This window comes from Notolabrus celidotus, chromosome 18 (genome assembly GCF_009762535.1).
Source record: "Notolabrus celidotus isolate fNotCel1 chromosome 18, fNotCel1.pri, whole genome shotgun sequence".
NCBI lineage: Eukaryota > Metazoa > Chordata > Actinopteri > Labriformes > Labridae > Notolabrus > Notolabrus celidotus.
This window is the reverse complement of record NC_048289.1, coordinates 24,130,567-24,145,418: the sequence shown is the minus strand read 5'-3', so window position 1 is coordinate 24,145,418 and position 14,852 is coordinate 24,130,567. Positions and strand designations below refer to the sequence as shown.

The 14,852-nt window shown below is 39.0% G+C and overlaps 1 protein-coding gene across 1 annotated transcript in view; it reads right to left on the bottom strand.

Annotated features, from left to right (window-relative positions):
• Window positions 1-298: 298 nt before the first annotated feature.
• LOC117830052 (CDP-diacylglycerol--glycerol-3-phosphate 3-phosphatidyltransferase, mitochondrial) overlaps window positions 299-14,852 on the bottom strand; it is a 34,287-nt gene continuing 19,733 nt past the window's right edge. Inside the window, exons 7-11 of the mRNA XM_034707959.1 lie at window positions 14,275-14,462; window positions 10,198-10,489; window positions 9,538-9,686; window positions 9,328-9,458; window positions 299-867 (exon numbers count right to left, since the gene is read on the bottom strand). Of these exons, the coding sequence (XP_034563850.1) occupies window positions 9,339-9,458; window positions 9,538-9,686; window positions 10,198-10,489; window positions 14,275-14,462 (749 nt within the window). The 3' untranslated portion in view covers window positions 299-867; window positions 9,328-9,338. The remainder of the gene's footprint in view (window positions 868-9,327; window positions 9,459-9,537; window positions 9,687-10,197; window positions 10,490-14,274; window positions 14,463-14,852) is intronic.

Below are 14,852 nucleotides of genomic sequence, written 5' to 3'. Positions count from 1 at the left end.
TCACTTTTTTAGGAAGCATTTTGAGCTCCTTTGTTAGCTTATGTGAAATGTATAATTCCTTATCGCCCGGTTTTTCCACTCCTGTGGGAAATATCTCGCTGGCTGTAATTTGATTGAAAGTAAGGCAGATTTTTTTTAATTTTCTTTTTTCCCAGTCTTCTGAGTATTTTTTTCTTCCAAAATTAAACTGTTACCTCCTTTTTGCTGCTTTTTAAAATTGTATCTAATATAAATGTATATTTCTTTGCACTTTGAGGGTAAAGTTGATTTAGAATTTACAAAACAAAAGGAAGACGTATCCAAATTTCATTTGTAAAAACTCACTTCATTGTCCTTTCATTTACAAAGGTAATAACACAAACACTGTACAGTTAGCTTTGATGTCGGCTGTAAACTCAGTCAGAGCTCTTAAACCGTCTTTAAGGCTCCTCCAGGTTTTCTTCCCCTCGCCTGTCTGTGCGCTTCAGAACATTCACCGAAGTTTCTATTGCTATCTGAAACATGCAACATGTAGTCAGAAGGTTGTGTTGTAGACTTCTTTTGTTAGTAACACATTTTAAAAACGAAGACCACAGTGCGATGGTGCTCACTGTAAATAATCTAACAGGGTGACAGATATGCAGTAAACCAAAAGATCTGGAGTTCACATACAAAAACAAACAAACAAGAGGATATATCCCCTGAACGCACCACAGCCTGCAACCTGTCTGTGTGAGTCACTCTCTGCATCACACCAATGACTGAGGTGAAGTTCAAGAGACTCCCAGCATGCCACTGTGTCCAACAACTGTCCCGTCTGCAGGAGCAGAGCGACCTCCGTGAGAACCTCCAACCTCAAGGGTGAAGAAAACTGAATCCAACCGTCTCCTGATGGAAACACAAACACAGAGAAGAAGTCAGTATTTTTAAAACTCAGAGCATCGTTACACATCATCCTGGAACTTTAAAGAGTCTTCTTTCAGTCTGGATTAAAATACTAATCTGGAAAAGTCAAGTCACATCCTGGGTCAATTTGGGGTATATTCAATTATCCAAAGTGTCAGAACCCCAAAAAATCCCAATGCACATTTTTATAAATCAAATTTTTAACTCTATTACTAACCATTGAAATCAAGATTTGGTCCATTGGTGTTCTTTAATTCTCACAGATCATGGTTCAATGAGGATAACTCACTCGTTTGTCATTTAAATTATATTAAAACTTTTTTTTAATGTACATTGGAAAAGCCCTAAATATAAATACAATAGTTTTACATGACAAATATTTTTGTTTATTTTATTTTACATTTTGTATTATTTATTTTTTTATGAAGTGATGTTGATAAATTAAGATGACACCTCTTCTGTCACATGCTGCCCTGATTTTTATGCTGCATTTAGCTGGTTTGGAAGGCAGATATTGCCTAAAATAGACTTTAAAAAGGGTCAATTTGACCTGCAACATAACAGGAGGGTTAAACCAGAGCAGGTGATGGATGGAGGCGTCACGTCTCCTTATTTTCTTTAACAAAGACGCGTACCTGAGAATACAGTGAAACATACATTATTGATGCTTTGTATCACTAAATACACCCATCGATGAATTTAAAAGGAACAGATAAAAAAATATTTCTTCAACAAAAATGTTCGTCAAAATTTTTTGAGGGAAAAAGGTCTGAACTCCACAAAAGATAGATATATTTTTTTTATAATTTTGGGGCTTTTAGTGCTTTAACTAAGAGAGAGAGGACAGTGGTCAAGGCAGACGGCTGTCTAACATGAGTCTGGTTTTGCTCGAGGTTTCTGCCTGTTAAAAGGACGTCTTTACGGTGGCCCTGAAGGACTAAACAAATTTCCAAACATGAAACACTTTTACAAAGTTGGAGACAACTTTACAAATGACGGAACACTTTTACTGTTAAGTCTGACTCCTTTCAGTCTGACTCCGTTCAGACTGTGTGGTCTGAGGCCGTTTTATCTGAGTTCTGCCACATGATGAAGGTTTTGCAGAGACATGATGCTTTTTCATCTGAGGTCTGACACCTCTCTCTGAGAGCTGAGGATGTCCTAATATGTAAACCATGTCCATCAAAACAAACTAAATGATCCCTCACTCGATCACCTCCGGATCACTTCCGGTATTTGGTACATTCCCTTTCTGTAAAAATGAAATGTTAATTTGTTTCAGAAATGGTAAAAGTGTTCTGTCGTTTCCAAAGTTTTCTCCAACTTTGTAAAAGTGTTTCATCTTTTGTAAATTTGTTTCCTTAAATGTAAATTTGTTTTGGCCTTGGTAAAAGTGTTTTGCCGATGTAATTTTGTTTTATAAAATGTAAATGTGTTTCATCTTTTGTAAATTGGTTTTGTCCTTCAGGGCCACAGTACGTTTTTCCTTGCAGCTGTAACTAGCTAAATACTGCGGGGTGTAATGTTCATGATGGATTAAGGTGGGATAAGACTGAGTCTTGATGTTGGGTCTTTGTTAATAATTTAACATAGAGTACGAGACCTGCTATGTTTTTAAAAGCATCTTGAGATAGCATGTGAGGGAGGACATACGGCAAAGAGAAGCAGGTCAGAGTTGAACTCTCAGTGGACTATAACCTCTGTACATGGGGTGCCTGATGTGACCCCTGACTCTTTCTGTTATGGTACAGGTGTTGTTAAGTGCTTCAGCATGCATACAGAAAGTTTTCATATCTCTTGATTTTTTGGATACCAAATCCACATTTTCCACTTCATCGATTCACACTTCATCCTCAGAAATCAGGATTTTCTCTAAAAGACTTTTGTGTTGGATCTTTGTCCTCAGCAGACACACACACCAGCCTGAGTCCATGTTGTTAATGGGTTACAGTAGACCAGAAGAGGGCAGGCTAGTCCATCACAACAAACAGTCTGAACCAAAAGAAGAGTTGATGTTCTAACCCTCCTGACCCTCAGACGAGTACGTTCAACACATCGATGAAACAGTTTGTCAACACTTTCTAACAATAGACCGTCTGCCCTGCCAATAAGGATGTGTGTTTTTATATCCTTTTACCCAGCAGACAGAGCTATTGTTGGTGGGGCGTTTGTTTTTTCCTCTGTCGGGAAAAAGAAAACAAAGAGATGAGTGATTAGGTCCAGTGATAACAAAAACAGACGCATAGGAAACATGTGAGAACGAAGAGCTCAACGATCCTGAAAAATATCACGTAAACAGGGCGCTCAGTGATGGTTCATACAGTTTGTTTTTTGTACCTGCACCACAGACAGACAAACATACTCTAATGACATTTGTTGGGGAAAAATAGTACGTGAAAATGGGGAAATATAGAACTTGAGGGTCTCTCCTGGCCTACCTGCAGCGCTGTCACGGCCCACTAGGGGGCTGCGTCCCTCACTTTGGGAATCCCTGCACTATATCAGTATTAGTGAAGTATAAGAGTATAAGTGTCAGTATATGCCCAGTTGATAACTCCAATGATGCTCTGCCTCATGCTCTCTCTTCGGACTCTGGGTTTTGGGGTCATTAGGGGTCATATGGTCAGCAGGTAGTATCAGTGTTGTCTCCTCCTTGAGTCTGCATGTACAGATACTGGGGTCTGCTGAATGTAGCAATGCATTATGGGTTGTGTTGTAGAGAGAAGGGGTTCTGTTTGATGCTATAGTGGGTGATGGGGGCTAGCATGGACTGGGGGTTGCTTTTGGACGCCAAAGCTAACTGTAGTAAACTCTCTAGTGAACCCTCTAGAGAAGGAGGGCGCCCACTTGATAACCCCAGTGAAGTGCTTCCCATTCATCTTCATTCTTGGGTGATGGGGGACATTCAAGGCTCTAAGGTGGGTCATTTCAGGTCTGTAGAGCATAAATGTTGGGGTGAGGTGTAATAGGATAAGTTTCTTTGCATGATTTTATCCTTTCATGAGAACACAATCATTTTCATGTCTCTTACCACCTGTACCTCTTTCTTCAGAGCCGTAGTCTGATGTCACTTTATGACCGCTGTCTGCTCCCTCCTGCTCTCTGTTTTTAACTTTGCCCCTGTTTTTTGATCTTATCAGCTGCTATGAAAACCTCTAAATAAATACAGTTATGCTCCTGAGGATGCACCGACTAATGAGTCTGAATGTCAAAGTCCACAGATTCTTGAAATGATGAACAAGAATCTGGTGAAAGCATTTCATCTGTAAACACGGCTGCATGCTGCATGGGCATGGATATCCATTAGAAAGGGAAACTGATAAACTGTGAAGAGTTCAGCCTTTAAAACCAGAGAAACCATATGATCATATGATACTGATAATAATAATTATGGTTGGTACTGTTGTTATTACAACAGTTATTATTATCATTATTATACTTTTTATTATTGATTAGTTTTAATACCCCATTGCTGTTGCAATCACTATTATATATTTATTTTGAATGCATTTATTTATTTATTTATTTGTTTTATTATTATCATTATTATTATTATTATTATTATATCTATTTGTACTTACTACATTTTTATTTTTTGCCCACTGAACTTAATTTTTTACAATTTAGTATTATTATTACGTTTATGATTTACTTATCTTTAATTTATTTATTATTATTATTATTGTTATTATTATTATTGTCATTATTATTATTATTATTATTATTATTATTATTATTATTATTATCAGAATCAGCTTTATTGGCCAGGTATACTTGACCACACAAGGAATTAGGAATTTTAAACTGTGCTCCCTGAACAAAGGCATAAGAATAAGGCATGAGAATAAAAATATAAATTCAATAATAATAACAATAACATCAAAAATACAAAAAGAATAGTAAATAGGCATGGCTAGTATGTATAGGCTAAAAATAAAACAAATAATATGATTACATATTAACTGATTAATTCATTTTTAATTAATGTTTGTTCTTTCTGTTAATTATTTATTTAGCTCAACCTCCCCCCCTCAGATTTGTTTTTATTGTTTTCACCCATTCAGTTCATCTCAAACCACTGTCCAATTTGTAACAACAAACATACAAAGACACACTCCCACACACCCACACACACCCACCCACCCACACACACACCCATTGTTAGTTCCTGTTAATCACTGTTTTGTCTCCTTAGTGTTCACTTGTTGTCGTCTTTCACATTGTTTTGTATATTATATATTGTATTGTCATGTCTTTCACTCGTCTTGTATTGTTCTGCAACACTTTAATGAAAATGAATAAGAAAAATAAGAGAAACTACTGAAGCCACTTTGACAGTCCAGGACTGAATATTGTAGAACAGAGGCCTTGACATAACAAGTGACTCCAGACCAAGATTTTCAGCCTCAAATTAAATATTTTAATAGATTTTATCAAATATGAATTACATTTAAGATTAAATTTGAGCTTGTTTTATTGAGTCAATCTTTTGTTTTATAGTTCTGAATCATGTTTTATTATTTGATTATTTTATATCAGTTTATTTTTACTGTTTATCTTTCATGTTTATTATTTTATTTCCTCCACTGTGTTTTAATCTCACTTTGCTATTTATGTTTAATCATTTTAATCTTATCGCCAATGCTTCCTCATTACAAACTCAGTTCAGCACTTCGTGTTTTATTGAATCCTTTGTTTGTATGTTTGTTTGTCTGTATGTTTGTTTGTCAGAACCTTTAATTGCATTAATTGAGGTTTAGATTGTTTTATGATTTCCTGTCTCTGATGTAAAGCAACTTCTGCTACATTATGTTGTATGAAAAGTGCAATACAAATAAACCTGGTTGATTGTTCAGACTACCAAAAGAATCATTCGTCCTGAGCACACTGTAATGATTGATTCCACACAGCCACAGACCCTCCACCCTCAGGTGTGGTGTCACACCTCTCATAAGAAGCTATTTGTTCAGACTGAATTGGAGTGACGACACTGCAGAGGCTTTTCTGCTGTTAGATGTTAACTTTCAGCCTGAGGTCCGACAGTCTGACCTCTCCGTGTTGTTGTGTAATCCTGCTGCCGGTAACTTGAGTCTCTTTAAACTTTTCCCAACAAAAGGTCTGAATGTGCTCCGGTTCGTGTCTTTGTCTCTGAGGTATTTTAACATCTTCTCACGCATATTTGTGGATAATGATACGCCAGTGCTAAAAGAAGATTTGTTTCCTCTTGGCAGATGATCACTCGGTTTTATTTCTTCCATGACTCAGTCCAGGTAGCGATAAGACACCACCCATTTACCATCATCACCTCGCCTGTGACACTTCCTCTTCTGAAAAACAGCAAAGATTTAACTGCTGATTGCTTCTGTTCTGCTCTGATCCGTCAAAACTCTCAAACATCTTCTTCAAACTGAACCTGAAATCTTCCCTTTCTAGTTTCAGGGCTGGTGTGAGTGAACTTCTTCAGGTCCAAACAGGTCTCACGTCAACACGCAGAGACCACAGAGTCAAATCATCACCACAACACCACGCTGACTCACTACAACACTCGGGTGAATCAGCCGACTCTCTGTCCCCGCTCGCTCTCTGCTGATTCTGATGCTGGGAAGGCGAAGACGGGACCCGTGATTTCAGGACCCACCGCAATGACTGCAGGCATTTCTAAGAAACCACAGCCTGCTTTACTACGTGTCTATGTGTGTGTGTTTTTGTACACCGTGTTCAGAGCTGTATCTGTCTACTCAGCATAAATCACAGGCAGACAAAAATGTGAATGAGAAGACAGAGACAACTCTAACATGCAGTGATCGGTCACATCTTAAATATGTATCTCTTGATTGTTCCTATTGATGTTCTCATACCTTACAAACACAGGTATACCACATTAAAGGATCATTCCACTAAATTCTTATTCAGCTGGAAAAACTAAATTGTTCAGAATTTAGAAAAAAAAAAACATTTAGCATCTCAACATTCATGTCTCGAAGCCTCTAAACTTTTTTTGCTGATATAACAAACACAATCACTAAACATGGACGTAGTCTGAGTGGTGTTGAGAGTCGTTGAAATCAAGCGATGGTGGCTGCCGTAACGTAAATGCTGACGCAACCACCAAACATCAACGCCCATAATGTCGTCAACCAAACCATGCCTCTAATTATGCGGGCATGTTTGTCACTAAATCAATCAATGAAGCACCTTTCAACTACATATTAAATATTGAATTAAGTATCAGTAAGCATGCTGATGAACTGTACCTTAATTCAGTATTCTATTAGTTTTACTTTAAAGCATTATCTATACAAAACTCACCACATTTGACATTTGTTTAAGAGTTACACTGCATCGTGTTATTTGCTAAGTTTTAAGCTACGTTCACCTTGTGACAGGGCCACATCATTAAGAACAAAGGGCATTAATATCGGTCAAATCAAAGAGAAACTCAATGTGTGATTTGTGTTTAATGCTGGGAAGGTTCCACTGTCAATGGAGGTCTGTGAATATGTGGCATCCATCGTTATTATTTGGTGTAGGAGTGAAGTTAGCTGGTATACCAGTAGGCGATTGATCGCATTTCTTTATGGGGACATCTTGCGTTTTTCTTGTGGAACTGAAAGATTTTTGTTTGCCGATTGGTCACAAAGGACTTTTAAAAGGACTTAAAAGACTGTTAAAAGTGAGATAAGTGTCATGTTGAACTTGTTTTTCAACAGGTTGGGACTTTAAGTTTATTTTAAGTCTCTAAAAGTTTAATTTGAAGGTGTTTGTGAGTGCATCTAAGTGTCATTTAAGTTTCACATGGTATTCTCTATTAAGTATCTCTTCACTGCTGAAAGGAGAAGGGTAAAAAGGTGTCTTTTTATGGTATTTTCAAAAGAACCCCCTTAGCGTGTGTTACAACCATCGGCAACCTCCGGTCTCAAAATATGAAGCCCATGAGGGAGTGTTATAAACTGCAGTTCATTGAGCGTCCACTTGAGGCTGGCTGCAGAAACACAGGAAACCACATACACTCCAATTCAAAAAAGACGATCTTTGCAGCAGAAATAAACATGTTTACAGCCTTGTTCAAAAAAACGGCTTTGGTCTACGTAGCTAATCTCTTTAAATAACGTAACAGTTCAGAAGATATCTAGATTACGAGTCTTGCCCATTTAATGACATGACTGGCTCCACTAACAGGCGGGAACACTGTAGCTGTTGATGAGGAGGCTCAAACCCTGCCTCTTTACATCACACTAAGTTTGGTTGAGTTCAACATTTCCAATATGGCTCCCGCCGACGATTGGCTGCAAAACAGTGCTCAGGAACAGATGGGTCACGTCACGGATACTATGTCCATTATTTATACAGTCTATGGTTACAACCTTCTGTTAGCTAACTTTGTCTCTGTGCTGTGTCACGTCACACACGCTGCATTCAGAGGGTTTTGTAGCCTGCTCGTCTGGAAACAAAGAGATGCAGCCACTATAATAAGAAGAATATAATTATAAACTTTCTTTATATAGCACTATTCTTCACAAAGTACCAAAGTGCAGAAGCATCAAAGGAAGGCAGATGAAAACAGTAACAGATGAAAAAACCAGGACATCAAAGGAGAGAAAATAGCCATGATTCAGGATCCAGAGGAGCTTTGCTAAATTAGAAGGTTTTAAGAGATTTAAAAGAAGCTGAAGATATGAACAGTCTTATCGTTAGTAGCAGAGAGATCCACAGTCTTGGGGCTTTAACTGCAAAGGCAGAGCTGCATCCACTAATCTGAGAGCAGGGGGTCAAAAGGTCTCTTAGATATTTTGGAGTCCATTACGTTTTTGTTCTTTTACATCAAATCCAGCAACAATCAAACAAAGGTGTAGCTTTATGCAGTGTCAGCAGTGTTGCAGGGGTAAGAGTGGGGCGACATTTAATGAACAGAGCGGTACACACATAAGGACAAAAGCTTTCTCTGATGCTGGCTTCCCATCAGTGTTTTACCTTCATGTGAGTTACACTAATGACATGACGTAACAGACCTACCTTGAACAGGGAGAGTAACAAGAGCTACACAGAGGGTTGAATAAAGCTGTAAGACGGAGCCAAAACAAAGGGCTAAAAAGCTCTAAAATGCTTCAGAGACTTAAGGTGAATTGATCCTTTTTGGTGGATATCAAGCTTTGATCAACTGTGTTTTTTGTATTTTAAGGCGTTTGTCTCTTTTGTTTGAGAACACAGTTGAAGGCGGGACAGAGAGAGCAGGGATGACTTGCTAACAAAGCCAAAAAGTCAAAAGCGTGTGACCCTGCTCTTCCCTCTAAACCAACTAGCTCCTCACTTTGAGTCGTTTTAAGATCAAATTCTTGATTTATTAAGATTTTTAACTTGTTTGATCATTCATGTTTCTTCTGACTATTTCCCCACCTAGAAAAAAGTATGCGTGTGTTTGTGTGTGTGTGTGTGTGTAAGCACCTGGTGGCATCTCAGAAGAAGTTCTTAATAAGGGGCGTGACCAGTTTCACCCACAGCTTGACGTGGCGGTCCGGCCGCTCAAACGTGGAGTCAGACACCTCTTCAGAGCGTTGGTACAACCTCTCCTGCTCCTAAAAGTTTGAAACACAGGTGTGAATTCAGGACTCATTCATCATCATCATTTGTGGGGAGAAAAAAATAATGTCTGACCTCCTGCAGCTGACTCTGCAGCTCCTCATTGTCTGTTACTATGGCGATCTGGGCCTCCAGGTCACGGTGAACCGAGCGATAACCAAAATTAGGAGAGCCAATTAGAGTGAGGCACGGCCGGTCCTGTCCCTGGAGGTAATACCACAGACCTGCAGGAGAGGAAAAACCGGAGTGAGCCGGTGAGGAGGTAACGGTTCCAGCAGGGAAATCTGTCGGCCCAGACCACAACTAAGAGGAAGCACATGCAGAAATCCCCCGCCTGGATCCAAAACCCCAAAGTATGAGAGAGAGTGAGTGTACATCCTCGTCCTGAGGCTACGACACGATGACTGTACAGGCCTTCGTCTCTCACGCCGAATTCCTCTGAGACCACAACAAGGGCAGCAGAGCAGAGCGTGGAGCAGCAGAGTGATGTGTTTGAACATTTTCAGAAAGCAGAACTAAACTAGTCTGGACAGTGAGTCTTCAATCATTCAAATTTAGATCTCTATAGGTTCTGGACCAGTAGTCTGATGAAGCACAAAAGAAACGTGGGCCTCTGGGAAATACTGAAACACATTTTACATGAAATAACCATTTTTAAAAGTACTGGTAACTGTCAAAAGAATATGACTAAGAGCAGCAGCAAGAGTGAGTGTTCATACTTCCTCTTCCTCCCACCTTTAGCGTGAAAGGTCCACTGTGACCTGTGGTACTCATGCAGGTGTATCCTCTCCTGCTGGCCCAGCCGGCACACCTGGTTGTAAAACTGTTTGGCGATGTGAATGTAAGCAGCAGGAATTGCTCCGGCGACGCCTTTGGCCCCAAAGAAGCCGTTGACCTCAGGGGAGGCTGTGAGGATACGGTAGCTGGCACCGGCCCCCAGCACCAGCCGCATGTACGCCCGGGTCAGGTTAAAGTAACCTGATGTTAGAAACACAGTGGAGTCCGGCCCCGCGTCTGTCAGCAGGCGCTGCAGGTTTGAGAGGAAAGTGAAGAAAAAGGAGTTACAGCTGAGTTCCTGAAAATGTGAAAAATATATCTGATTGCTTTGATAAGAACAGAACTGGGTTACATTTCATACTGAGCAACATACAGCTCAAAGTAAAGCTGGAATACATCAGAATGAAGGGTCACATTTTCCTTTACAACATCCTCCATAATACAGCACAGCTTTATATGTGTGTTATGATGTTTCTCATGTCTTATAACTTTAGTTTAAAGCTCCTGTAGGGGGTTTTCACCTGGTAATGAGACAGACTGAAATCCATACAGATATGTCTTTATTAGGGATGCACCGATCCGATCCTGGTACCGGATATCAGCTAGATCGGACTCAAAAAGCTAGAATGGATATCAGTGACAAGGTGCCGATACATAGTGCTGATCCATATGGCAGATCTATTCATCTCAGTTCTATGCTTTTATGTGTCAGCCATATGCGTCTCCTACGCCATCAGCACTGGCCGGTCTGTGCATTTTTGCCTGGTGGAGCATGATGGAAGAAAACTACAGAGACTCTGCAGTTTAGGTGCATGTCACGCTTCTTTTACTTACAACTTCGCCGGAAACTTGCAACATGTGCAGCGCTAATGTTTCAACGAATGGCAGTCGTGCTGAAAAATATAATGGGAGCCAAAAGGAGGACGTTTACGTCAGCTGTAGCGTACTGCAAAGGAGGAAGAAACCTTCTATTAATGGATTCAAAGTGTGAAAAACGGACAGGTTATCGGATTTAATTGTTGCAGATCCTTGAAATGAAGGGATTCCAGCCTCTGGTTTAGCACTTGGAACCCAGGTACAGTTCACCACTAAATCAGAAAAGCCTGAAGTTACCAAAACATGATTCTATCCTCACATTAAGGTATAAAGATTGTTAAATCAATACCAGGATCGGATCGGCTAGTATCGGTATCGGCAGATACCAACACCCTGGTATCGAAATCGGTATCGGGGACCTAAAAAGTACGATCAGTGCATCCCTAGTCTTTATGAGCTAGAAAAGCAATCAAAGCCATCAGCAACAACACTGACTATTCATAAACACTCATACTTAAAGCAGTGAGCTGCTGCAATGAAAGAGGTGTTGGACCAACAATGGCTAACAGCCTTTGTTTAAAACTTCAATGGCCACGGTTACATGAGGTTTTTTAATTCAGAATTAATTATTCTGAATTAAATATTTCAGAATTAAAGTTTTCTCCTTCGCGTTTACATGGAAATAGTAACTCCGAATTGAGGTTTACATGGAAAACACGTTTAAGCGTCTTTATTCAATTCCGCTTAAGGTCTTGGGGTTGGGAAGGGTTCTGATTGGACAGGGGCAGGCGTGACGTATTTACGTCTACCGGGAGAAAACAACTTTGTTGTACTCCTGCTTCAACAAATTCCACTTGTTTTTTACTTGGGTGGCGTCTCTGTCAGGGAAAGCTCCCTCGATTAACTTGGACGCTACAGCTTTAAAAAGGTCAACATTTTTATGCTTCCATCCATCAACTCTTTTCATGATATCCATTTCTTCTAAGCCTCCTAATAAATAAATAGTCTCGGCTTGAGTCCAACACTTGCTTCTTGTGGCCATCCTGGAATATGTGCGTCATCACGACAGGACAAGGGAACGAGCATGCGCAGAACAAACGGAATTAGTTTAAAACTGAATGAACGTATAAATCATCGAGGAATTATTAAATTAAATGAACCAGGCACTTACTTCGGATTTAAGTTTGATTCGGAATGGTCATTTTCATTTGGAATTAGGTGTTTACAAGGTCATTTTTAATCTTTTTAAAGAGGATTTAATTTTTGTTCTGAATTAAAGAGGAATTAAAAGTCTCATGTAAACGTTGCCAATGACAAGGATATTAAATGAGTGACACATCTGACTGATAAAGAAAGCATGACCTTCTTTGCTAACGGGACAGAAACAGCAAAAAGATGAGAGAAACTGCCAAAAACGACACAAACCAAATGTTCCTTACAGGAGCTTTAAATAACTCCTGCTGGACTTGTTTGAGTTATTTAAATCCAGACTTCATGAAACAAACAAAGGACTTTTTCCACTGCAGTTAAGGCTGACTAACCAGTTTGTCATTCTGTCTACAGGTCATTGATTGATGTAGCTGTGTACTGTATAATAATAAGAGATTAAAGACACTTTGATGCAGATTGAGTTGTTACAGAGTTTTAAAGTGATTATAACATTGGTTATATCTAAGCCTCACTTTAAGCCTGATAAATGAGGCTTAGAGTACAGGCTTGGCTCACTTCTTCTGCTGTTTACATAAAAAACCTCTAAACCTATTGGCATTCAAACTAATTAGCGCTGTGTGGCAATCAAAGAAATTTAATTAATCTGATTAATTTCAGGTAATGCTTTGTGGTTAATAAATCACATTTGTAAATAATGTGAAGACTATTATACCATCTAAACCATCTAAAGAAAGGGTAATGTAAGTCCTGTAGGATGTGTAATATAATGTGAAGACTATTATATAACACATCCTACAGGACTTACATTACCCTTTCTTTTGATGGTTAACACTGCCACATAATTATAGTGTGGCAGTGTTAACCATCTAAACAAAGGGTAATGTAAGTCCTGTAGGATGTGTAATATAATATAATTATTGTTCTATAATTTGCACTTTCTTGAATTACTTAAGTGAACGTAAAGACCTAGATTAGAATTATTCATAGATCACAGATGATGATGTATGAAATACATAAATTTCATAGTGGACGTTTATAAAGCCAGTTACAGTAAATTCACAGCAGGTATTTTTTGTCTTGTTCAGAGCTGCTGTGAGGATGGCTGACATGTGTGATCAGTGACGTGTGACATCAGAGCGTAATGAGTTTTTTTAATGCGTTATTTTTATGAATCCAAATTAAGAAATAATTTTGAGAGTGCAAAAAATGATTAATTGAAATTGGTGAAAAGACATTCTTCTAAAGCAGCAACCTCCGGTCTTAAACTATGAAGCCCATGTGGAAGCGTTATAAACTGCAGTTCATCGAGAATCCGCTTGAGGCTGGCTGTAGAAACACCCGAAACCACATACACACCAATTCAAAAAAGACGATCTTTGCTACAGAAATAAACATGTTTACACATACTTTACAGGGGGTGAATTTTTTTCTAACGCTACGGTTCAGAAGATATTAAGATTACGAGTTTTTTCCCAAATAAGGACATGACTGACTTGACTCCCGGACGGGAACACATAGCTGTTGGCTAGGAGGCTCAAACTCCGCCCCCTTTACGTCACACTCTGCCTGGTTAACTTCCGCATTTCCAATATGGCTGCCTCCTTCGATTGCCTTCAAAACAGCGTTCAGGAACAGATGGATGACGTTATGGATACTACGTCCATATTTTATACAGTCTATGGTTCTTCTTCACTTGATGTAGGCTAAATAAATACATAAATAACGCCCTCTGGATAATGTTTTTAATTCTAGGATATATACAGTATGTATAAAGTTTTTTTTACTTCCACAATTTTGAAGACTTATTACAGAAAACATGTTCTGTATCTGAATAACCGTTTCAGAGTTACGGGATTATGCATACAGTTGCTTTAATATGCTGCACTGTATGGCCTAATGTTCACAGCACTCTCTGCTTTCACTGTTTATAACTTTGTATAACCGTATAAGAGGATTGTTGTGACAAAGAAAAGGTGAAACATAAAAAGAAGAACAGATTTGAAAAACTTGACTTCCACAAGCGTGTATCTTTAAAGTGCCTGGTCTCACCTGTGTGACCTGCTCGTCCACCTGGATGCCCAGAGGTTTCATCTGGACCAGAGGGAACACCCAGGTGTCCTCCTCCCCTTCGTCCTCAGAGTCCTCAGAGCTGTTCACGAGCCCCTGCCTCACGTGGGCCGTGTTCATCACCTCCATGATCCGGTCCCTCGCCGCCACCGAGAAGTCTTGCCTGTTGCCTGGTTAACGTGGAGACACAATGTGTGAGGAAGGATACACGGGTCAAGATGAACTCTGGGTCACAGTGATCTGAGCTCACAGTGAGGAGGAGGAGGAGGAGGAGGAGGAGGATGAGTTGTTGTATATGTATACATGTTTCTGTGTATCTATGTATGCATATGTATGTGTGTATATGTGTATATATGTATGTATGCATGCATATAAATAAATAAAAATATTTCTCTTAATTTATTTTTTCATTTTAAATCATTTTTCAACAAAATTTTTCTTTACCTGTTTTCTATTAATTTATTTATCTCTTTATTTTATTCATTCAATTCATTTAATTCATATTTATTTATTTTTTTTCATTTCACATGTCTGAGCCCCTGTTTGATTTAATTTTTTGT